This window comes from Ornithorhynchus anatinus, chromosome 17 (assembly GCF_004115215.2).
Source record: "Ornithorhynchus anatinus isolate Pmale09 chromosome 17, mOrnAna1.pri.v4, whole genome shotgun sequence".
In the NCBI taxonomy this organism is placed as follows: domain Eukaryota; kingdom Metazoa; phylum Chordata; class Mammalia; order Monotremata; family Ornithorhynchidae; genus Ornithorhynchus; species Ornithorhynchus anatinus.
This window is the reverse complement of record NC_041744.1, coordinates 12,205,975-12,230,174: the sequence shown is the minus strand read 5'-3', so window position 1 is coordinate 12,230,174 and position 24,200 is coordinate 12,205,975. Positions and strand designations below refer to the sequence as shown.

The window sequence follows — 24,200 nt, the reverse complement described above, 5'->3', positions numbered from 1 at the left end:
TTTTCATGGTATTGGCTAGGCACTTATTATGTGCCAGGTACTATACTAAGCACTGGGGTAGATACAGGCTATTCAGGTTGGACACTGTCCATGTCCCACATGGGGCTCAGCCTTAATACCCATTTTACAGATGAGGTAACTGAGGTATCTGCCCCACACCCAACCCCACAGCACTTATGCACATATCTTTAAGTTATGTATTATAAATGACTATATTAATATCGGTCTCCCCCTCTAGACTGTAAGCTCATTATGGGTAGGGAACATGTCTGCTAATTCTGTTGTATTGTACTCTACACTGTAAGTCTGGTGAGGGCAGGGATTGTCTCTCTCTATTGCTGAACTGTACTTTCCAAGTGCTTAGTACAGTGCTCTGCACTTAGAAAGTGATCAATAAATTCGATTGATCGAGGCATGGAGAAGTTAAGTGACTCGTTTGAGGTCACACAGCAGGTAAGTGGCCGAACCGGGATTAGATCCAGGTCCAAGCATTCAATCAATGTAACCCTTGTCCTGAAAGTGAGCATTTCCAGCTCCACCCAGCTTTCCTCCTAGTGCCCCCAAATCCATTCTAAACAAATGCCAGAAGTAATGGAGGAGCATATATGGAGCCAGGGGCTAGTTTCCTCAGAAGATCAAGAGGGACCTGTGTGCCTCTCCTTCCTCTCCTAAGCAGCTCTATTCAAAAGAAGAAATCAAGCCTGAGAGGACATTTTATTTTGACACTCCTGGTTTAATTAAGTGGCACCTAGGGATGATTGGACAGATTGGTTTTTTTTGTTGTTATCGTCTGTTTTTAAGGTATGTGTTAAGTGCTTACTATGTGTCAAACATTCTTCTACGTGCTGGGGCAGAAACAGGTCAATTGGGTGAGACACAGACCCTGGACCGTAAGGGGCTCACAGTCTCAGTAGGAAGGAGAGCAAGCACTTAATCCTCATTTTACAATTGAGGGAAGTGAGGCACACAAAAGTTAAGCAATTTGCCCAAGGTCACATAGCAGACATGTGGCAGAGCCAGGATTAGAACCTGGGTCCTCTGACTCCTTGGGCAGTGTTCTTTCCAGTACTCCACGCTGCTTCTCTTGATCCTTTCTCTAGACTGGCTTTCGGGGAAATGAGAACTTTCTATTTGGGCCAATGTTACCTGGGACAGTCCCTGTCCAAACTCACTGAACTTGCAATGCAGAACCATAGGCAGGGACACTTAAATCAGGTTTATGAATGGGACATCGGTCACTATATTAAAAAACAAACAAACCCAGAAAGCAATCGATATGGAAATGAATTGCTGACAATCTGATGAAGCTGAAACTCAGGGTGGGAAGATGGGAAAGATGGGAGTGCAATGCTCATTTCCACAAGGTAGACTGAGAGCCTGAAGGGAGAAGGCTCTGTGCCCAGCTGTGGGGAAAGGGCCCTGGAGAGCTTTTATTAGTCACCTGACAGAACGTGACACAACAAATCGGAGGCTGGGGTAGGAACAGTGACTTGTTCTGGACAGGAGGTAAATGGAGATTTTGAGGAAATGAGCCAAAGACCAAATCCCCACAATTCTGAGGGACTTTGTTTGTTTTTTGTTTTTTTTTTTAATTGGAGGAAGCACCAAGTCAGCCATCTGCTAAATTACTGTTCCTCCCTCAGCCGGCTATATGGTAGAAGCAAGACCCCTTCTAGGGTGCCTGCTTTGGAGGACAGTGAGGTTGGGAAGGAAGCTTCTGGGGGTATAACCAAGCTCCAGTGGTGGGGTGGAGGATGTGAGATCTCTGAACACACCAAGAGGGAGGAGAGTAACTCTTTGATTTCCTTTTTCAATGAGGATGTATTCACAGAAGTTTAGAAGGAGAGAATTGAGGTCAGGGCGGAGGGGGAAACGGAACATCGTCAATTCCTTTCTCAGATTTGTTCAGATTCCAGGACGTTCTAACCCTGGGGGTTGGAGGGAATGGGAGGGAGCTGGAGAATGGAAAGCTCTCTCCTGTTGAGAAAACCTCAACCCCAAACCAACCGAAGAAACCCCTATGTCTGATGTAAGGGCATGATTCACCACTTCCCTCCCCAGCCTGGAAAATCAAATGCAGAGGGGGATAAAATGAAATACAATTAGCCATATGAGTTAGATAACGAAAACAACAAACTCCCCCAGCCCACCAACCTCGCCCCAGCATACAGCACAAATTTGAAAATAAGCTGATTCCATCCTGGGTCGTTCAGGCAATATCAAGCACCTTAAAAAACAGGTAAAAGAAGAAAAATACATCACTAAGCTCTAAGTGTTTCTGGGGACTAATTTTAAGATAAAGGAAATAAAACTGTACTGCTGGAAATTCACCACATTAATGTTAAGAAAGCAACAGCCTTTTCTGAAGATGCATAACAAACTTTTAAATACATTTCAAAAGAGTACTCCTCTCCCCCACAGCAATCCACCAACTCATGAGCTGAGCTGGGGCTTGAGAAAACAACGTTCTAAGCCTTGTGCGCCATCCTGTCTCCCTTTTACACTGCCCTGACAAAATGCCCTCAGAGACAGGGATTAGATCTGAGAGTAAAACAGGAGATTGGGTGACGACGTTCAAATGGGAACCAAATCTGATATGGATGATCGGATGACAGATACCAAAATGTCAGACAGCCCATCGACTGCTGTTGCCAGGAGATCTAACAGTCAACATCAGTCTGATAAGCTATCCGATAGGATGGTCCAGTCGTGGAGATGTCGCGACGGTAAGTTACAAGTGAACATTCAGTCGGATTTGATGGAACAGAGACTGCGCTTTGGGTGAAACGCACGAGAACTGTTGGATCTGTTGGAATGTTACAAATAAACCCAGACTCTACCCTAAAAGCAAGTCAATCTTCAGGTCATAATTTTCCTAGAGAACAACAAAAAAAATTCAGGTTTTTTTTTTTACACTTTTCTCAAAGCTATAACCAAAATGCCAGGTGTCCATCTGCCAGGGAAGATCCTACAGTTGCAGCAGCAGCAAAGCTAGAAACGTGTACGAAAGAGGAAAAGACAATTGGATCATATGTGAACACCAACTTCCTCTCTGTCCGAACCCATACAATACAATTAAAATTAAAGCACGACAATAAAAGGGTGGTTGGCTGAAGAGAAAAGTTCTCTCCTAATGCTGACTATTCTGATGAGTGATCATTCTTGAATTCACCTCTAAATTCGTTTTATGGTTTGGAAGTAGCAAATTAGCAATAGATACCAGGTCCTAAGCTAAACTCTAAAACTTAGAACTCCTCCCCACCCACCTCCCCTGCCAAGGCAGAAGAGTCGAAACCCAGCCCAAGTAGACTGGGAGATTTCAGGCATAACCAAGGAGTCTAAGAATTCATTCTCATGTCTTCAGCTGAAAGATTAGACAAAAAAACTCTACAGCTTTTGGCTGCAGGCTGTGTGTGTTTAGCAAGTCTGCCATTCAATTAGTACAAAGCTAAAAGGAACTGAAAATGTAAACGAGCACACAAAACCGCTTAAGAAAATGTTGACACAATTCTGGAATGATCAAAGATGATTTTATAAAGTTTTTTTTTCTCTCGACTTCATTCTAAATATACAGAATAAAAAATGGTGTCAGCTCAGTATGGAGACACCAATCAGAACTGCTTACACTGTCTCAAAATGTAAAAAGTCCAATTCCTCCAAGTGTGTGATTAATCATAAAATGGCATTTTTAAGGGGGGGAAGAGGAACAGAGATGGGCTGGTTAGGGGCTAAGTACGATGTAATATCATGAATCACCATGGAAGTCATGCACGACTGGGGACCGGTCTATTATAATTTATATACATTGTGATGACTTTAGAAAAAGAAAATTACCACTCTCCCAAGTTAACTTAACTTGCTATCCTTAAGAACAATGTTTATTTGTAGCTGGAAGCCTCAAATTGTTCTGCACATTTAATTTGGAAAATGAAAAAACAAACTCATCTTTAAACCTGAACTTCCAAAGATGCCGTAAGCCACCTTAATGCAATGAAACTTCGAGTGAATTATGGAGAAAAGGGTGGATACGTTACCTTAGCACACAGACGGATCGGCCAGTGGAAATTATGCACTTAGATACTTGCCAAAAGAAAATTTTTCTTTTTCCCCCCTGCTAAATTGTTTCAGTTTGGAAAAATGGATGCTTTTTTTTTTAAAAAAAAATCACTTTCCTGTTTAGAGAGCAGTATTGAGTTTTAATTTGGGGTAAAAATGGTCAAATCTGGCTCCTGCAAATGCATGATTTTAATGGTTTCCCTCTGCCTCACTTAGTTTTCTCCTCTGAGTACATTTGCTGCTGGATTCGTTTGGCATAACTCTGTGCCATGGAATTGATGATGGACAAAATAAAATAGCACACCATGACGATGACCAGTTTCTCAAATATCCAGGACAGCCAGTTTTCTCCCTAAAGAAACAGACCCAGAGCAAAAGCAAAAACAGGAACATTAGTACAATGGGTAAGGGAAGGATTGCTTCTGAAATACTTAGGCTATGTTTATCAGATGAGCCACCCCACCCCTTAGGGAATACTAAAAGCAAAAAACCCCTTGGACCCATCTTTAAGTCTGCGTCTCTGGAAGATCAAGCTGGTTTAGGACAATGCCTAAGCCCTGGTTTCCGAAAACAATGCTCCTTGTTCAAATGCAAAAACTTTATCCTTACTGGGATTATTTGGTGGTTGATTCATATAACTTGGAATGAACCACATGTGAGCTCATTCTTTGCCATGGACAAGGGAGGAGTATACAGCCATGCATTTACTCAGTTTCTTGACACTGCAGAAAGTATATTTAATTGAGTTCTAGAGCGGAGAGGACGGACAAGTTTGGCTTTCATTCCGGCACTTCCCAAGTCCGGCTTCAGAACATGCTTTAAAGAATATGTCTCCCTTGGTCAAGTGAGGGCAGCAAAGAACTGCTAAGAAAAATGCTTCAAGGGGAATAACATGCTTCCTCAAATTGCTCAGTCTTTCCCTTTTCAAGGAATTTTTTTTTTCTGTAACAGAATCAATGTTTACAGAAACAAAGGGCTTGGGTCTTGCACAAGGTTTTGCAATTCAAGCTATGCTAAGTCACCCTCTAATAAAATGTTTAATGCTTTTCCACCTATCGAAGGAAAGAGCCAGAATAGAGAGGCTTCAATAATTACAGATGGGATTAGGAGGATTATTTAAAAAAAACAAACCCTATACCCAAGATGAAACTAAAGTCTTCATTTTATTTCTTGGTAATATGCCAATCAAAGCTTAAAAATATCACACGCCACAGATGGAGCCACTTCCTGAGAACTTTAGCTTCGCTGTTTACCAGAGTATGCTGACGGTAAAAGCAACTTTTTCTGCTTGCCCTGGCAAAACCAAGAGGAACTACAGTAAATTCCAACCCAGCAACAGGCGAAAAAAAAATCCACCTTTAATGAAAGAACTTTTGGGAAATTTTGTAAAAAAAAATACAAAGTTTTTTCCCTTCTGGTGAAGCAAACTCTATGGCTATACAGCCCCAACTGTAGCCCTCTATTTTATGAGACAGAGAGAAGAGAAAGAGAGGAGTGGGGAGAAGCGCCGGGTGGTCTTACCTGTGGCAAACCCTCTTCGGACTTGTGGTGTAGTTTCAGTCGCTGAGCCTCCAAGTATTCCTGGAACGGTTTCTGCAGAGAGGGACCTATACGGGGGACGGCCCTGCAGGCAGCAAGGGAAGAGAAGAAAAACAAACAGGGAAATCACTGTTAAAAAACCACCCCAAACAACCTACCTCTCTTTTACTTACCATCCTGAATCAAAAAAAGGAAAGAAAGGAAAAAAAACAACTAAAGTCAAGAGAGCAGAGGCTCAGACACAAATGGCCACCAGTTCTTCCCCTAGAAAAGAAAAATCATTCCTTTCAACAGAGAGGAAGGAAAAAAAATGTTCTTTCCAGCAGACTGCCTGGGAGAAACGAGGAGCTTTTTCTCGGCCCGTCCTCCTCAGGGTGAGACGAGCTCGAGTTTGCTGCTGTGCACTGGTGTGGTGCAAGGAATAAAATGAATGACTTCTGAGAAGTCCCACATTTATCACCAACAGTTCCTGTAAGAACTGGTTTGAACCGATTAATAAGGAAATGACTTATGCTTGTGTCATCCCCGGTGAAAAAAGAAACTGCCCGCCCTCCCTCTGCCTTGCCCCATCTTCTTTGAGGGGGCGGCCCTTTCTCCAAGTAAGTCCTTATTAGGACAATCTGTGCGTCATCCTTATCCAAAAAGAATGCATTAGCAAATTTGGAGAGCACCTCCCACTAGTCAGAAGTCAGTGATTAACCAAGGAACAAAGAGGGAACTATGAACCTTGTTCTGAATCACTTCAGGGGTTTATGGTGGGTGATTGGCACAGAAACTCCAGGACATTACTAAACACCTTGTTCCGAGATGATTGGGACAGCGATCGCTGATAAGTTTCTGTACTCTGAGCTCCCTCTCCCCCAGAATAGGTGGCCGCCCTGCTGCTAAACCGGTTCAGTGGCCTTGGTACCCAGTTCCCATTTTACAGGCACTTGGGGACTTTTTAAAATGGTAACTTGGGGCCATTCAGAAGTCCTACAGTCCCCTGGAGCTTCTGCTCCCACTGCTAATCTGTCAGACACATTAGGCTCCACGGCCAGCCGCTCCCTTCCGACCCTGGTAGATGGTCTTTCTAGGATCTATTTCTGCACTGCGCCCGGTCCTCTGCCATCCAGGCACTCCTCTAGCAACTCGCCCCTTCTTTCACAGACAGTTGAGCTCGTTGTGGCCAGGGAATGTGCCTGGTTATTGTTGTACTGTACTCTCCCAAGGGCTTGGAACAGTGTTCTGGGCACGATAAGTGCTCAGTAAATGCGACTGAATGAATAGTTAACTAAGATGTACAGAGAAGAGAAAATCCCTGCTTTCGGGGTCAGAGGGAAAGAGGCTTTCTTTTCTACCATATTTACGAAGAATACAGCCAGTAAGTTTCCTTACTGAACCTTTATTTCAATCTTACCGATTCTCTAGGGTATTCTGTCCAATAACTCTAGCAAGCTAAGCCACGTCCACTTTGGAAAATGGTTATGCAAAATATCCTATTAGTCAGAAAATGGAACAAGGGGCATTTTTATGTAACAGATGATTTTTTTTTTTTAAAGAGCTATTGATAGTTGTTCCGACTCCAGTTACCTCCCGTCCAGAGAGTCTTTAAATTCATCCATTGTACACATTTTCCTCTTGGGTGGATCAAGTAATGGAAACAGCCCTTCTTTAAATAAGAATGCACCCAGGACTGGGTACAGCTCATCAATTTACATGACAGAAATAAAATACATAACTGTTTGTAAGTCATCCTGACAGAACACATATATAAAGGGCTCATCTTAGAAAAAACAAGTCCTCTAAAAGGCTGGAGTAGCTGATTTGTTGGGCTTCGTGGTTTTTTTTGGAGGGGGGGAGTGGGGGCGTTTTGGGGAGGCAGGAAGAACTTACTGCCTGACCTCCCTGGACAGAGACATAGAAGACTCACCATTTCAAGCCGTTGGGGGAAACCCGAAGGAAGGAGCCGGTTTAAAGAATGAACCAGGAATAGAAACCCGAAGGATGGGAATGGCTAGATTTTTCAGAGTTGTTCGGTCTTCTTAGAGGTGAATAAGTACCTTAAAGACCCACTTTACGGATCTAAAATTTTATCTTGGTAAGATCTATAATAGGTGGCAGGCAATTTACATTTCCAGCTCACTACAAATTTTCTCAAAAAGTAACTTTCAGTACGGGTCAACTGTTTTTCCTGGGGAGATGTGTTGTGTGCTAGTTGTTTGTGAGGCTTTGTTTTCTCAGGAAAAATAAAATAAAGTAGCCCTTTCACAACAGTGTAATGGTCAAAACTACACAGGAACATTTCTCAGACTATAAATCATTCTATATGAGCATGGGAATATATACTTAATGCATCCTTTAGCTATTAATATTTGAGTACCAATTGTTATTATTTCACTACAGCCCATTTAGTAAAAGCATTTGGTAAAAAACAGCCTTGAAATCTAAAAAAAACCTGAAGGCAGTTGATTCTTGTTTTTCACAATTCCATTTGCACAAATTTATCAGGCTACAGAGTGCTCATCTTTAACAGAGTTCTCTGCATTTAAGTCATCTTTTAATTATTTCTATAGTTGTTTCAGTAATGGGAGAGAAAATGTCTGAAATTACAGCTGCCACTCCTAACGATCACTTAGGCAAAGAATACACCAGTGCTCAACTTGCCCCTCCACAGTATCTAGCAGCAAACAGTGTCTTAGAAACAGAGACAGGAACTCTGGTTTTGAGTTGAGTTAGGGCACTTGGGCTGAGGCGACTTGTGTGTCACGGCTCAGTAGGTCTTTGTGGTTGGTTTAGAAAACCGCCCTGAATACTTCTCCCAAGGGAGTTCAGAGCACCTGGCTCATTGAGTTGGTTGTGAAAGGATTCCTGCTTCCACCCAAGTTGAGTGGGTGAAATTCTCCATCTGCCTTTCGGTGCCAATCAAGCATTTGCATCTGGGATTTTAGTTCTGTGTCATGAAAGAACACACAGACAAATGCACCCAGAGCTATTTTTTTGGGGGAGTATTCAAACACAATAAAGATGCATTTGAGCCAGCCCAAACTTGCTTATTATTACTCAGCATTTGCAATTATTCTGCATCGTCACAGAGGTCTGAAAGTCTTCCTGAAGAAGTCTCTGAACTAGTAGAGGCTGCCCAGAGAATGGGTGGGGCGACTGCTCTTGTTTTTCCATAATGCTTCATATTTTGTTTGTGTATAGCTTTGGAGCTTATTAACCCTTGTGACAAACCTTCCTAAAATTCACAGACTGGTATCCCTCCTGGGGTCTGTTTTGAAAGGAGCCCTTTCAGAACTCTGTAAATCACAAATCTCCAACTGATCTTTAAAAGCAAAAGAAATCACCCCGCAAAAATCCTAGGGATGCCAGCACCCTATTTGAATTCTCTTTCCCAACAAGAGGATGCTATTCAAACGAGGTCTCTATCAGCCTTCCTGATGTTTTCTTTCAGTTTTTCAAGGATCGATTTGGATTGTGCCATCCAGCTGGGCTTTGTAACCAGAGAATGTCCTCATAAAATCTGGGGAAGAGTTCTAAGAAAGAAACATCATGTTCATCTCCTTAGCTCTCTGGAGTGGAAAGGAATAAAAAACAAAAGCACAGAGGCAACAATGAAACAGCTAACACTAAAGACATCAACACCCACTATTAAAACGATACTTTGATTTTTTTTCCCTTTTCCCAAAGGCTCTGAGGGTTTCCTAAATTTGGGACTTCACACGAGCATACCAAGCCACTGGGTAGGGCAAACAAGGGGCATTGGCACCACACATGGAGATTCATGCTGGCAATGCAGCAGAGCATGAGCGGATTTCACGAAAAACTTACGGCAAAAGCTTTTACCTCTCATTGCCATTTAGTTTTATTTGTTTTGATATTTTCCAATTCCTTTCACTTTGGTGAACTCAAGAGAAAATCGAGAAAGATCTCCAAAAGCCTGAAAACATAAAACCATGCAGGTCTTGGGGAAGCTCAGGTCAGAGGTAAGATTCTATATTACAGAAAAGAGTACTCAAAATGTTTGCCTTCACACTTTAGTAGGCTCCTTTCAAACACTGATTTAAAGGGATAAAAGATTAAGTCAGAGCTCAAATGTAGTGGACAGTTTCAAAAATGCATCTTTTCCATTAGTACTGAAAGCAACAGGTAGGTAAAGTCAATGGGCACTGTTACAATTTGGCATTCCTAGGTAAAATAAGCCTAAAATTTCCCACTTAATTTAAATTACTATTTGCTCCACAAATTGGATTTGAATAGGACAACTCTAAGTCTGGGGAAAAAAAAACTCTCCCCACCTTCTTTTCTGTTTTTTAAAGCAACACAGGTCAGAGCTTTCTCATGAAAAAAAAAATAGATTTTAGAGGAGGCTGAGGAAAAGACATGATAGACATAGTTTAAATAGACAGAATGTCCTAAGTCCTTACAGCTTGCCAGCAGCATGTCTCACCTGAGAAAGCAACACTGGGCACACAATAGATTCCTGGAAAATATCCCAAATCCAGGATATGTTATGCTCTGATTTGGACTTTTCCATCTGCAACATCCTGCCCCAATCTCCCTTGAACTAACTAGCCACATAAATAAAAATGATAAAACATATATCTGCACACATCTCTCCACTCCTAAAAAACCCTCTACTTATCTCTGCACCAAACAGAAACTTCTCATCAGTGACTTTACGGTACTTCAACAGCTCTCCCTCACCCTTTCCTTTTCACTCCCATCTCCACTATATCTCAACTTGGACCTCTCCCTCACCCTTTCCTTTTCACTCCCTTCTCCACTATATCTCAACTTGGACTTTTGTTAAGCACTTACTATGTGCCTGGCATGATACTGAGCGCTGAGGTAGACTCAGGTTGGACACAGTCCACGTCCCACATGGGGATCACAGTTTTCATCCCCATTTTACAGATGAAGTAACTGAGGCACAGAGAAGTTGAATGACTTGCCCAAGGACACTCAGCATGCAAGTGGCACGGCTGGGATTACAACCCAGGGCCTTCTGATTCCTAGACCCATGCTCTTTCCACTAGGCCATGCTGCTTCTCATTTCTCCCAAGTTCACCTTCTCATGACACCTCAAACAACTCCCTTGTGTCTGATCATCCCTTGTGTCTGATCACTGGATCTCATCTTTCCTCTTGCTAGGAACTCCTTTTCCTTTCAAATCTGTCACACCACAGCTCTCCCCCCATCTAATAATGATAATTGTGGTATTTGTTAGGTACTTACTAAGTATCAGTCGTTAACTAGGCACTGGGGCAGATATAATAAATCAGATTGGACACAATCCCTGTCCCACTTGGGGCTCAACCTTCTGAAATCCCACCTACTCCAGGAGACCACATCCTTCCTATTATCATCCCATCACTTTTGCTTCAACTATCTCTCACTGCACTCTTGTACATATCATTTTTATATCAATCAGTGGTATTTATTGAACACGTATTGTGTGCCGAGCACTTGAGAAAATCCAGTACAACAGAGTAGTTAGATAAGATTCCTGCCCACAGGAGAAGCAGCATGGCCTAGTGAACATACCACAGGCCTGGCAGTCAGAAGGACCTGGGTTCTAGTCTTTGTTCGGCTACTTAGCTGTGTGACCTTGGGCAAGCCACATAACTTCTCTGTGCCTCAGTTACTTTAACTGTAAAATGGGGATGAAAACTGTGAGTCCCACATGGGACAGGGATTATATCCAACCTGCTTTTCTTGAATCCATCCCAGTGCTTAGTACGGTGCCTGGCACATGATCAGCGTTTAACAAATACTATAATTATTAAGGATATTACAGTTTAGAAGGGGAGACAGACAATAAAATAAATTACAGATAGGGGAAATGGCAGAGTGTAACGTTACTGATAGAAGTGCTATAAGAGTGAATATCAAGTGTTTTTTGGAGAACAGCTAAAAGTACATAGGTGACACATAGGGGAGGGTGGTTAGGAGTATAGTATGGAGTATAGGAATGTGCTTACCAACTCTGTTGTATTCTCCCAAGCCATTAGTGCAGTGCTCTACACACTTTCAATGCTTCATTCAATTGCATTTACTGAGCGCTTGCTTGCACTGTACTAAGCACTTGGGAGAGTACAATAAACAGACACAATCCCTGCCCACAACAAGCTTATAGTCTAGAGCAGGGGAGAGTGACATAAATAAATTACAGATAGATACCTAAGTACTGTAGGGATGGGAGTCAGTCACTCGTATTTTCTGAGCGCTGGTGAGCAAGGATTGTGACTACCAACTCTTTTATGTGGTACTCTCCCAAATACTTAATACGGTGCTCTACACACAGTAAGAGCTCAATAAATAAACATGACTAATTTACTGCACACAGTAAGCACTCAATAAATACAACGGATTGACCGATTCTGTCAACTGACAATTGATATTTGTCTGCTGTGTGACCTTGGGTAAGTCACTTCACTTCTCTGGGCCTCAAATGTAAAATGGGGATTGAGACGGTGAACCCTATATGGGACAGAGACTCTATCCAATCCAATTACCTTGTAGCTACCCCAGTGCTTAGTACAGTGCCTGGTACATAGTAAGCACTTAACAAATACCATTATTGTTATTATTAAATACTATTATTTGAAATATTTTTGCTCTTTTTGAACCATCTGGCTGCACCCAGCTGGTAGAGTACGCTTCTTCCAGGACAAGTCAACAGCCTAGGCTGGCACCCTGGCCTATTTCCCTGGTGTCCAAAAGGCAAGGGCCTCAAATACTTAGTCCAGTGCTCTGTACAAAGTAAGTGCTTAATAAATACCGATAGACTGACGGATGGCCCAATTCCTCATGGGAAGAATGACATGAGCTATAGCCTTCCCATACAGCAAGGGCTCTCCCTTCTCTCCTCCCCCCACCCCACCCCTCTCCAATTCTCCACTTTCCCGGTAATGACAAGGAACAGGGAGAAGCTGAGAAAGGGGAGCAGGGGAGATGGTGGAGTTATAAAAAGAGAAGATGTGGCAATTGGGAATTGTACACCGCCCAGCTACTTCGGTTTATCATCCTGTTCTTTCTCAGTTCCGCCTTCTGTATCCCCTTCTGGGCTCCCCTCGGGATAGCTGTCCTACTCATCTCAGAATTACAGAATTTGATTCCAGGGCCCAAAATGATCAAGGTGGATGAAGTTTTTCAGTGGGTAAACTCCTCTCTATTGGAGCTCTCTAACTCACCAGAAAATCAAAGCAGATCCCCGACGTTGTTAGTCTGAAGATGGGATATCTGAGCAAGAGAATACTGTACCAGCTACCTGTCTCTTCCATGGCACTGGGAAGGCCGGGCTTCTCATAACTGAAGTGACAGGATCTAAGGCCAGGGAGTCTCAGGGGCCGGAAGGCTTCTTATATCACAATTCAATCATTTCTTCATTCTTGATATTGTATGCTTTTTGCTCATGTGAGGGGTTGGGGGTAAACCTTGCAAATCCTGGTTTTTACTGGAAATCTCGATGAGCTTTCTAACAGAATGGCACTCCTGGGCACTACAGCCCAGTTATGCCTACGGCCAGCTACAGGGTCTAAAAATAGTGAATGAGCGAGAGTACTCATTTGCAAATTCTCCATGACTGTTAGGCTGTACCCATTTAAAAATTTTTCGAAAGCCTCCAAACAGTTAAACTTTCCTCCCCACCCCATAGCCAGTGAGCTAAACAGGCTTTAACGGTTAGTATTTTAATGAGTTGTCATTTCCTGTGCTGATAAAGATTCTCACAGTATTTAACCATTCTGTTTCCCTGGGGCCCAACCAATATGAGGGCACTATTCATGGTGACTCACAACTGCTCTCAGACTCCTTGCTTGATTCCACAGTGATAGATTACCCTCCAGTGAAACTGAACTCCCTTCCAAGGTATAACAGCTCAAGTGAAGGAGAATTTATCACCCAATCTTTCTGCACAGCCATTAATATTTATGACCCGTACACTCCCAGAGATTAGAGAAAATAAAAACACACTAACTCCACTATCACCTCTAACATGAAAGAAGCAAAAGAGCAAATTCAAGTTAAGAATAAAGTCTTTGGTGTTACTACTCTGATTTAAGTAGCCTCATAATTTGCACTGCAAATTTAAAAAAAGGATAATAATAATAATAATTGTGTACTGGTTATTTGCTTACTATGTGCCAGGCACTCTTCTAAGCTCTGGGGTGACTACAAGAAAATCAGGTTGGACACAGTCCCTGTCCCATATGGGACTGACAGTCTTAATCCCCATTGTACAGATGAGGTAACTGAGGCCCAGAGAAGTGAAGTGACTTGCCCAAGGTCATACAGCAGAGAAGTGGCGGAGCTGGGATTAGAACCCAAGTCCTTCTGACTCCTAGATCCATGCTTTATTCACTAGGTCATGCTGCTTCAGGAAAGGGCAGTCATTACAGTTCTGTGAAATTTGATCATTTTGGGCGCCGGAGTCAAATTCTCCATCTAGTGAGTCAGAGTCTGTTCGTCATCAGTAATCAACTTTCTTACCATCTACTGGTATCATTGTTGAATCAAATCCATCAATGATATTTACTGGGTGCTTACTATATGTCGAGCACCATACTAAGTACTTGGGAGAGTTCAATACAACAGAAGTAGCACAACTGCTTCCTGCCCATAAAGACCACGTCTCTCTCTTTAAAATAAAAACATTGTGACAGCTCAAATCAAGGTTTTTCCACCTTTAAATCTCTCGGCGTTCCCCTGATCCAGCTTTCAAACATATGCGAGTTGGGATTTAAGAGTTGGGATTTAACTGCAAATTTTCTGAACAAAACATATCAAATTTCATTTGCATCTGTTCCCCCTTTCACACCAAACAACGGCCTTTGTGCTACCCCACTGAATGCTGAGTGGTATTATACATGCGTTTCTCCAGCTCTGGTCAGATATATCAGGTGTACTGCTGTAAACTCCATGAAACGCTTCTACCCCAGGCCTCTTGAAAACCATATTCCTGAAACTGCCCTTAGCCACTCAGAGTTATTTCTTGAGGCGTCAGGATGAACTGAGCAGCGAGGTCCCCCAACACTCTGATTAGCAGCAGCTCTCTGAAACATACTCAAGTTTAGAAAGGCCGACGAACTAGGATCCTGTGCTAGGTCACAGGCCTTTGCCTCGGGAGATAAGTGTGCCAGCATTTTTGTTAATGAAGGGCCAAAGCAAATCTGGGAGGCTTTAGCCAAGTGAGCAAGACTGGCTCTCATAATGGCTCTGTTCAAAATCACCTGATTTTTCTTATAGGAAATGAAAGACGGGGATGGGGCCAACTTGATGCTGACACAGACCAGGGGCAGCTCTCACTGTTCTCAATCCTTGATTGGGTCTGAGGAATCGCTGGCTGAAGGGGAACACCTGACAAGGACCCACAGTGCCACAAGGCCAGGGGAGTGCAGGGAGCCACCATCCATCAGTGGTATTTATTGAACACTGTGTGCAGAGCAATGTGCTAAACTTGGGAGAGGATGATACAACAGAGTTGTAAAATCCAAAATTTCAATCAAATCAATCATATTTATTGAGTGCTTACTGTGTGCAGAGCACTGTACTAAGTGCTTGGCAGAGTACAATACAACAGAGTTATAAAATTTAAAGGTGTTGATGTTAGACTGAGGAAAAAGTAACAGGCTGAACTTCTGATAACCTCACCAACTGTGTCAGTGACTAGATGCTTTATACCCATAGAAAACCCATTTTTCTACCACTTTGGAGAGATGAGAGGAAGGTGATGTGGCAAAAACTATGCTTAGTTTGGGGTATAGTCAAAATTACGTTGTCAGTTTAAGACAGGATAGTTGTTGCAAAAGTTACTCTGGAAAGAGTTGCAGGATTGATCAGTGGATACCAATTTACCATTTTGTTGGTATCTTAATTATATGATGTAATGGAACTGATGTTGCACTTTAATCTCCTAATCAGCAATTCAAGCTTTAAGGGCTAAAACATATAAACCAAGCTATTCAAGTTTTATTTCAAGAATTTTTACATTCAAATTGGCGTGAAAGGCAGGGTAGAGATTTTTGAAACTGAGTATTAAATGGACCAAGCTAAGTTTTTTTTTCTAGTTGCTTTTCTTTTTAAACCTTGACTGGGGATCAGATGGGCAAACCCTTCAAACAATATAAATTATAACTACCACATCCTAGTAGCCTCATTTTAAATCATATTATGGGTGTGTTTTAGATCTGTTGGCAATATTTTTAAACATATGATCTGGACTCGGAATTAGCAGTTAATGAATCCTCAATGCCTCTTTACAAAGGATTCAAATGACCGTGTTTCTTAATTACAAACTTTTTCTGATTAAAAAACTCTGGCATGCAAAACAGAGATCCAATTAGGAGGGTTTTAGAGAAGCAGCATGGCTTAATGGATAGAGCACAGGTCTGGGAGTCAGCAGTACCTGGGCTCTAATCCTGACTCTACCACTTGTCTGCCGTGTGACATTAGGCAAGTCACTTAACTTCTCTGGGCCTCAGTTATCACATCTGTAAAATGGGGGTTAAGAGTAGGAGCCCCATGTGGGACAGGGACTATATCCAACCCAATTACCTTGTATCTACCCCGGTGCTTAGTGCACTGCCTGTCGCATAGTAAGCGCTTAACAAAGACTGTAATTATTATTATTATTTTTGTTTAGGTTTTCCACTTTGGAAGACACCACAGGTCCCCATAATTGTTTTTTACACAAAAGCCCCTGAAGCTTGACCATTCAGAGGATAGATTTTCTTACTAGAGAGGAGATGGCAAGGAAACGGTCAGTTCTAGACCACACATTCTGATCACTTCTCCGTGCTTGGAGGAGTGAAAGCTGCATTCAGTTGTAAGCAGTTACTCATTGGCAAAGATAGTTTTCTTGACAGAGACAAGCCCCAACTTCTTCAGTTCAGTTTTCTGTGCTTCCCCTCCGAAGTTCCTCAACAGTATGAATCTGCAAAGGGGAGGCTGGAACATTCTGTATCTGGTTTAAAGTCCCTGCTTCCCTCACGACTCTGTGTATTCAGTGATTAAGTTATGGAAACAGTTCCTGGTGTGATAAAATAAAACGATGAACTTTGCCTCCCAATAAGAAATTGGCACCAGGACAGTGGGCCAATGCTCCATCGATGGTTGGTTGCAAGAAATGTGTCTACAGTTACTTTCTGGAAACTCCTACCCTTCATTTCCAATTCCTAAAATCTGGTCAACTGAACTACCATTTCAAAGCACAGCCTGCTCTCTATCGGCAATAACCCCGGTTATTTCCCCGGGCACATTTTTTAGGGAGGAGCCCAAAACATATCCTGAAAGATTAAAAGGAAATCCAAAGCACGACTAACTGGCCGCTTGAAAATATCCTCTTGGGTCTGCTTAAGGAACGAACCTGTAAAACAGACCAGTCACAGATCCCATCTCCAGCTAGGTCTGTGCAAGGGAAATACCGCCAGGGTCAGCACATAAAGCTTTGCTTTGTGTGGACACCCTTCTTACATTCCATATTTGGGGATAGTCTTTCGGATCTTCTCTCAAAATGCTAACCAAATGACTTTAGTAGCCCAGGAGGCCCAGAAAACTGGGCTTGGAAACTTTCACCTCCCTTCAGGTCCTTACTCAGAGCACTCTCTTCTAACATCCTCCTGCAAAACTCTGCAAGACAGTTACCCGCCCAGGGTAGAGAAGCCATCTGGTAAACGAGGTGGTTAGTCAGAAGTGAGACATCCTCCTACCCCTTTTCTGTTGCCACTCTGTCTGCCAGCCTGCCTCACCTCCCGCAAAACAGAATGGGCCTCCTCCTCAGGGCAATAAGCAGTGTTCCACTTCTTTAGAAGTCATAATTTAATCAGTTATGGATGAGTAGATTTGCCCATTTGGGAAGCCTGGTGTCTGTTAAATATCAATAGACTGACTTGCACATCTTACTAGAGCTGGGACCTTGTGCCTGAGCTTTGAAGGATAAGCAGTGGAGAAGCTTTCCCTCATTTCTAATGACGCAAAAGTTTACCCTCTGGATTTGACAAGGAAGGGGATCCTTTCTCTATGTTTAAAATTAAGTGCTATATTATAATTATGCACATTCTAATTATAATGAACAATTATGGTGTCTGTTAAGCACATACAATATGTCAAGCACTGGTGTACATTAAAAACTAATCAGGTCGGACACAGTCCTATATGGGGGCTGCTTCTGAGTCTAGGTAGGAAGGAGAACAGGTACCGAATCCCCGTTTTACACAAGGGCAGAGAGTTGTTAAGGGAATCGCCCAAGCTCAGACAGAAGGCAAGTGGTAGAGCCGAGAATGGAATGCAGGTCCTCTGACTCCCGGCCTGTACTCTTTCCACTAGGCCAAGCTGATCCTCTTTATCTTTATTTTTTCCTTGGACTGGAAAGAGGGACTGTACATTTGAGCCTGAAACATGTTTTCATTTTGCTCTATGTGTCCATCCTTAGCTAAACTATGTATAGGACTTCTAGAGCTGGTTCCCTTACCAAACTCACTGTCAAAGTCAACCCAAAGCATTCTAGACAACAACACAAGGAGCTAGGGATACTATCAATCAATCGAAGGTATTTATTGAGCGCTTACTCTCCATGAGGCACTGTTCTAAGCGCATGGGAGAGTACAACAGGGTGGATAGACACGTTCCCCTCTCACAATGAGCTTATAGTCTTGAGGGGGAGATGGACATTACCATAAATGAATGAATTATGGATAAATTAAAATGCATAGAGCAAGACGGAAGACTCCTGATCTATACCATACCACTAAGAAACATTCAAATCTGCAATCCTCCAACAACAAAAGTTTATTTTCTCCTGTTTTATGGGCAGCAATTACAGAGTATAAAATGAAATCACCATCCAGTGCAGCTGAAAGACAATTGACCAAAACCACGGCAGACCAGTTGCCAATAGTAGCTCTCCCTTTAATAGCAATAATAATAATAATTTAATTTATTAAGCACTTATGGTGTGCCAGGCACTTTACTAAGTTCTGGAATGGATACAAGCAAATTGGGTTGGACACAGTCCCTATCCCACGTGATATCCATTTTACAGATGCTGTAACTTAGGCCCAGAGAAATGAAGTGACTTGCCCAAAGGCACACAGCAGACAAGTGGCAGAATAGGGATTAGAACCAATGACCCTCTGATTCCCAGGCCCAAGCTCTCTCCACTGTTACACGCTGCTTCTTTAGGCAGCAAGGTTAAAATGAGACCAGGATTGACAGGCCACAGTCACAGCGAGCAGGCCACTGAAGAGCCTTTCTGATCAGCTGACTACAAACCGCCCCCCCCCCCATATTTTAAAGCAAACCCTTTTGTTTTATTTCAGTGAACATGAGGTATTGAAAATATACAAATTGCCCTAAAGACCTCTTTTTCTTTCTGCATTTTCACCTGGTACAGACAGATTTGCCATCTCTTTCTCTGTATCACAGCCACCTAATCTCATTTCCAGTCTGAGGTACTACTATCTGTCTCTTGCCTATCCATCAGATTCTCTCTGTCCCTGCAATTTATCAGCTCCTTAATTGCAGTACTTAGCTTTGAAAAGTGTTGCCTGAGAGACACTCCCTCCCCTGAAAGGCCAAGTCGAGGTTTGCCAGATTTTTGCTGGAAAGAATTGATTATATTGTCCAAGGACCAGAATGTTAGCCAAGTCCTGTTATTTGTGATATAACGCAACACTTACTAGAATTTAGTTCTTTTGTTACACTACAAATTTTAACCAAAAATGAAAACGATTGGAGCAAATGCAAAAGAAAATAATGAAGGCCAGTGAATGATCGTGCAGAAAAATGCATTGATTCTAATAGCTGTCTTTCAGAATGGCCCGCCACACAAAAGATAGAATGACCCAAATCAAAACACAGATAACTGGGGTTAAACTGAACATGAACATTGTATCTGCAAAAAACAAGCAATCAGATCATGTCCTTCTTTTTTAAAAGAGAACAGCTTATCTATTTATAAGAGTTCTTGTCTAGATGATGAAATCATAAGTTAAGACCCACTAATAACTCTTCTCCAGTCTTCTGCCTCGGCTTTGGTGAGCCTGTTCATTAATTTTCATTTGAACAACCGGCTCTAAAAATATTCCTTCTTAAAAAAAAGTGTTTTTCAGGAAAAATTATATTAGTCAAGCTGATAGAGAAAATGTGTTTAAAAAGTTAATGCTGGGCTTGCAGATTAAAACTCTACTCTGCTTGGTATTCTGTAATGAGGAACTAACCTCACCAGACAAGTCTGTTTATAATGTTCTATATACTATACAAGAGAGAAATTGATGAGGTAATCCCAGCAGACAGAGCAGGGGAAAACTTGAGGATACCGCGACATTCCGACATCTGTCTCCTGAGAACATTTTTGAACCATGACATCAACCATTTAATTTAATAAAATTCTGACTCCAGCAGAAGTCTTGAATATGTTAAAGTAACTTGATGCAAAACTATCTCCGAGACAAGAAGACTATTGATTTTGGAGAAACGGGAGGGAGTTCGTAGTAGTTTTGGCCAAGGCTAGACAAAAATACTTTCAAAAGTAATCTTATTTTTTTTTTTTTATGGAACTCATTCAGCCCTGCTTATGGGCCAGGAACTGAACTAAGTGCAGAGGTAGATACAAGATAATTCAGCTGGACCCAATCCCCAGAGTGCATGGGGCTCACAATCAAATGGGAGGGAGAACAGGGGTTGAATCTTCATTTTACAGATGAGGTAACTGAGGCACAGAGAAGTTAAGTAATTTGCCCAAGGAGTTTAACATGTGGTGGAGCTGGAATTAGACCCCAGGGTCCTCTGACTCCCAGGCTCCTGCTCTTTCCACGAGACCACACTGCTTTCCTGTATTGTTTACTAATCCACTGTTGGTCAAAAATTAAAGGTATGCAAGATCAATTATGCTGCTAATCAGCATTCTGAGAAGGTGTGTAAATATAAAGGAATGAGCCCAAATCTGAATCAGGAGATTTGGGCTTTTTTACTGACTCAATGTTGTTACCTTGGTTAAGTCTCTAAATCTCTCTGTGCCTGCTTCGCCTCTAATTAACGATCAATGATATCCAACACATAATTTACAAGGATATTGTGAGGAGAAAGAATATAAAATATTAAGATGGAATGGGCTGTATAAATTCAGGTAGAATGAATTATTCTTTTCAAAATATTTTAAACTTCCAACTTAAAATTTTGAATTTACTGCAATGTATTCCTTGAAATCTCCAATGAGGCAGGACATATACATGATATATATGATATATAAATATCAAGGTGTTAAAAAATAAAAGGCTACAGTAAGAGATACCTACTGAAATACTAGAAAACGTTAGTGTGCTAGATTCAACTGACATGTTTAGCAGCTGAGAAAGCTCTAAACTTGATTTGCTCTGCTATTAAAAACCCTAAGATTATGTTAATTGGATGTGATCTGCATGGCACCTAGAGGAAAATTTTGACTTTTTAGGTAGCGATTTCCAGAAATTCAAATGAATTTCTGACTTGAAATCTGCAATGTGAAATTTCTGAAATGCAATCTAATTTCAATAAAAATTCAAAACATTTGGACTAAATTATCAAAAAACCTTTACACTGTAAAAAATATCACAGCCTCAATTGGGCTTATTTTTGGCCCAGCCTGGAAGCAAGTGGGTGGATTTGAGAAAATGTTACCTAGTGGAAAGAGAACAGGCCTAGGAGTCAGAGGACTTAAATTTCAATCCCAGCTCTAGCATTTGCCTGCTCTGCATATGATCTGGGGCAAGTTACATCATCATCACCATCATCGTCGTAACTGTGGTATTTGCTAAGCGCTTATTATGTGCCCAAAACTGTACTACGTGCTGGGATAGATTCATGACAGTCAGGTTCCTCATAGGGCTCACAGTGTAAGTAAAAAGGGAGATGAAGTACTGTATCCCCGTTTTTACAGAAGAGGGAACAGAGGCCCAGAGAAGTTATGTGACTTTACCAAGGGTCACACAGCAGGTACATGGCAGAGCTAGGATTAGAACCCAGGTCTTCTGACTCCTTCCATTAGGCCATGCTGCTTCTCACTTCCCTGGGACTCAGTTTCCTCATCTGAGCACTGGAGATTCAATACTCGTTGTTCCTCCTACTCAGAGGACCTTTCCCATGTGGGACCATTCCCATATGTCAATCCTATCTTCTACCTATCCCAGTGCTTAGTGCAGTGCTTGGCATAAAGTAAGCACTCAACAAGTATTTGTGATATTACAAATACTATTTTTGATAGTCTTTTTTTTTTTTTTTTTTTTTTGCTGGGTGCTTCCTATGTGCCAGCTAAGTGCTGGAGTAGATACAAGCTAATCAGGTTGGACACAGTCCTTGCCCCAAATGGGGTTCACAGTCTTAATCCCCATTTAGAGATGAGGGAACTGAGGCATAGAGAAATTGAATGATTTACTCATGATGACACAGAAGACAGTGGTGGAGCTGGGATTAGTGCTCAGGTTCTTTTGACTCCTAGGCCCATGCTCTATTCACTAGGCCATGCTGCTTTCAAGGTCCTTTCCATCCCAAGTATTCAATTAGACACATTAGTGGCCAGAAGAAAGCTAAACATCAGTCATCTAAATACACACTATTCTATTTTGAGAAAGGAGGTGACAGCATCTCAAATAAAATCCAAGGTGCCAAATATTCCTACTTAGAAAGTTTTTATTTTTCTGTAAACCGTGAAACCCTGTTATGGAATCCTTACTTCATTTCAGTTTTTTTTGCAAGACGGTTCCCTCCCATTCAAACCCTGAAGGCCTTAGACTGTCATAGAATTACTCACCCAATAAGGGCCACCATCTGCTCCACTATGTGTTTGCTGAAGGTTATAATGACGAAGAGTTTCTGTAAGAAGGAAAATATCAGTCACAAGAAATATTTCATGTCAGGAGAGTGTGATACAAACTGCGATCCTTTGTGTCCTTTCTAAACACTGTTAAAAGGTGAAGTTCTAGCTCTGGTCTGGTTTTTTGGGGTTTTTTTACCTCTTGTTTACAAAGACTTCATGCAGCAAAAAGCAGATAGCAGAGACAAAGTGCTACTTATTTCAAATTTACACTGTTCCCTTCCATGTTTTTCCCAAGTAAGGAGTATTTCTCAAGCACTACCCTAGACCTCTTTCCAAGCATACATCAAGGTCATAACTGTGTCTGCATGGAAAAAAGATTAGTCATCAAACCACTGGCGGGGAAGAGGCTGCCGGACATTCTGGAACATCTTGAAGAGTGTGACCAAGCTACTGGGTTATGAGACACTGCCTGGTTTGGCAATGCCCCAACTCTCCACCCAGCACCACCACCCCCCCCCCCCAACATACACACCAGCAGACTTTCAGGGACTCTGAAAGCTATCCCAGGCAGTGCAGATTTTTCTTCCCTAGAATTCATAAATTTAGCCTCATTATTCTAGAATATGTTTTGTCTGACCTCCCCATTAAGAATTTGATGCCCCTGTAGCAAGGGCTTGTGTTTTAGTTAATGGGATTTATTTTTCCTTGGGTCAGTAAATGCTATTTTCTGGTTGTGAAACAAATTATCCTAAAGTGCCCACATGTCCAAGTACATTTCTTGAGATATTCTGCTACTAGTATGGCTTGTTTGAAAGAGACTCAAGTTCTAATCTGTTTCTGTTACTTGCCTGCTCTATGGTGGGCAAATCAGTTACCCAGCTTGTGTGTCTGTTTCCTCACCTGTAAAACAGGGATGAGATAGCTATTTGCCCTCCAGTTTAGACTGGAAGCCCCATGTTGGATGAAAACTGTGGCCTATCTAATTATCTTATGTCTACTCCGGTGCCTAGCAAAGGGGTAGGTGTATCAGAAAATATAATAAATACTATCATCGTTATTATTACTAACGCTAAAATGCTCATAAAGTCATTTTTCATATTATAAGGTTTCACATTTTGCAGGCTCCCCGCTAAGAGCAAATATACTGGGCTTCAAATTATTGCCATTGGATTAGACTGGGCATACACATAAATACACATGGTGGCGGAGATTTTTCTAACAGATATCGATTTGGTGAGAGTCGAACAAGGAGAGTCGGAACACATACAAAGGTAAAACCACTACAAGAGAATCCTTCTAGTGTCAAAGTGACAAACCAGTTAAATTCAAATGCAAATCTCAACTAATAAACAGAGCCAGTTATAAGCTTTCCCTGTGACCATTTCCACACTCTCTGATTATTGCACAATTGCATTGCTCAAAGACAAAACAGCTCTATTATCTTTTATGTGTGTAGCAGACTGAGTATGCACTGTGCTACGCAAGATACAAAATGTGCCAGCCATGAAAAAAACATCTCTCTTAAAGTATCTCTCAGATTGGAGGTCTAAATGGGAACATTATAAAACAAATACAAATGTCCCCCCCTCCCCCACCTCACCAAGTAAAACCTGACAATGGTTTACTTTGGGATTGCAAAGGTGGTGAAAGAGAAGCAAGAGTGGAAGAAACAGAGCTCTGCATAGGCCTGTAGCCAGGTTCAGGCTGGTATTGGGAAGTTGGGGAAGTTGGGACAGGGCTTGACCTCGACCCAGAACAGCTGTGTCAGGGGTTAGACTGACTCAGTGAAAATAATCCTGGTGGCCAGGGCCCAGGTGGGCTAGTGCTTACT

At 41.9% G+C, this 24,200-nt stretch overlaps 1 protein-coding gene and 1 non-coding gene across 5 annotated transcripts in view; both read right to left on the bottom strand.

Annotated features, from left to right (window-relative positions):
- Positions 1–2,603: 2,603 nt before the first annotated feature.
- On the bottom strand, positions 2,604–2,717 carry MIR21 (microRNA mir-21). The gene has a single exon (NR_034840.1). It is a non-coding gene; the product is annotated as a microRNA mir-21 (primary transcript).
- A 794-nt stretch (positions 2,718–3,511) lies between these two features.
- VMP1 (vacuole membrane protein 1) overlaps positions 3,512–24,200 on the bottom strand; it is a 107,330-nt gene continuing 86,641 nt past the window's right edge. For all 4 annotated transcript variants that reach the window (XM_029081811.2, XM_029081812.2, XM_039914405.1 and 1 more), the window contains exons 10-12: positions 22,364–22,425; positions 5,578–5,680; positions 3,512–4,408 (exon numbers count right to left, since the gene is read on the bottom strand). In XM_029081811.2, coding sequence (XP_028937644.1) covers positions 4,265–4,408; positions 5,578–5,680; positions 22,364–22,425 — 309 coding nt within the window. In that variant the 3' untranslated portion in view covers positions 3,512–4,264. The remainder of the gene's footprint in view (positions 4,409–5,577; positions 5,681–22,363; positions 22,426–24,200) is intronic.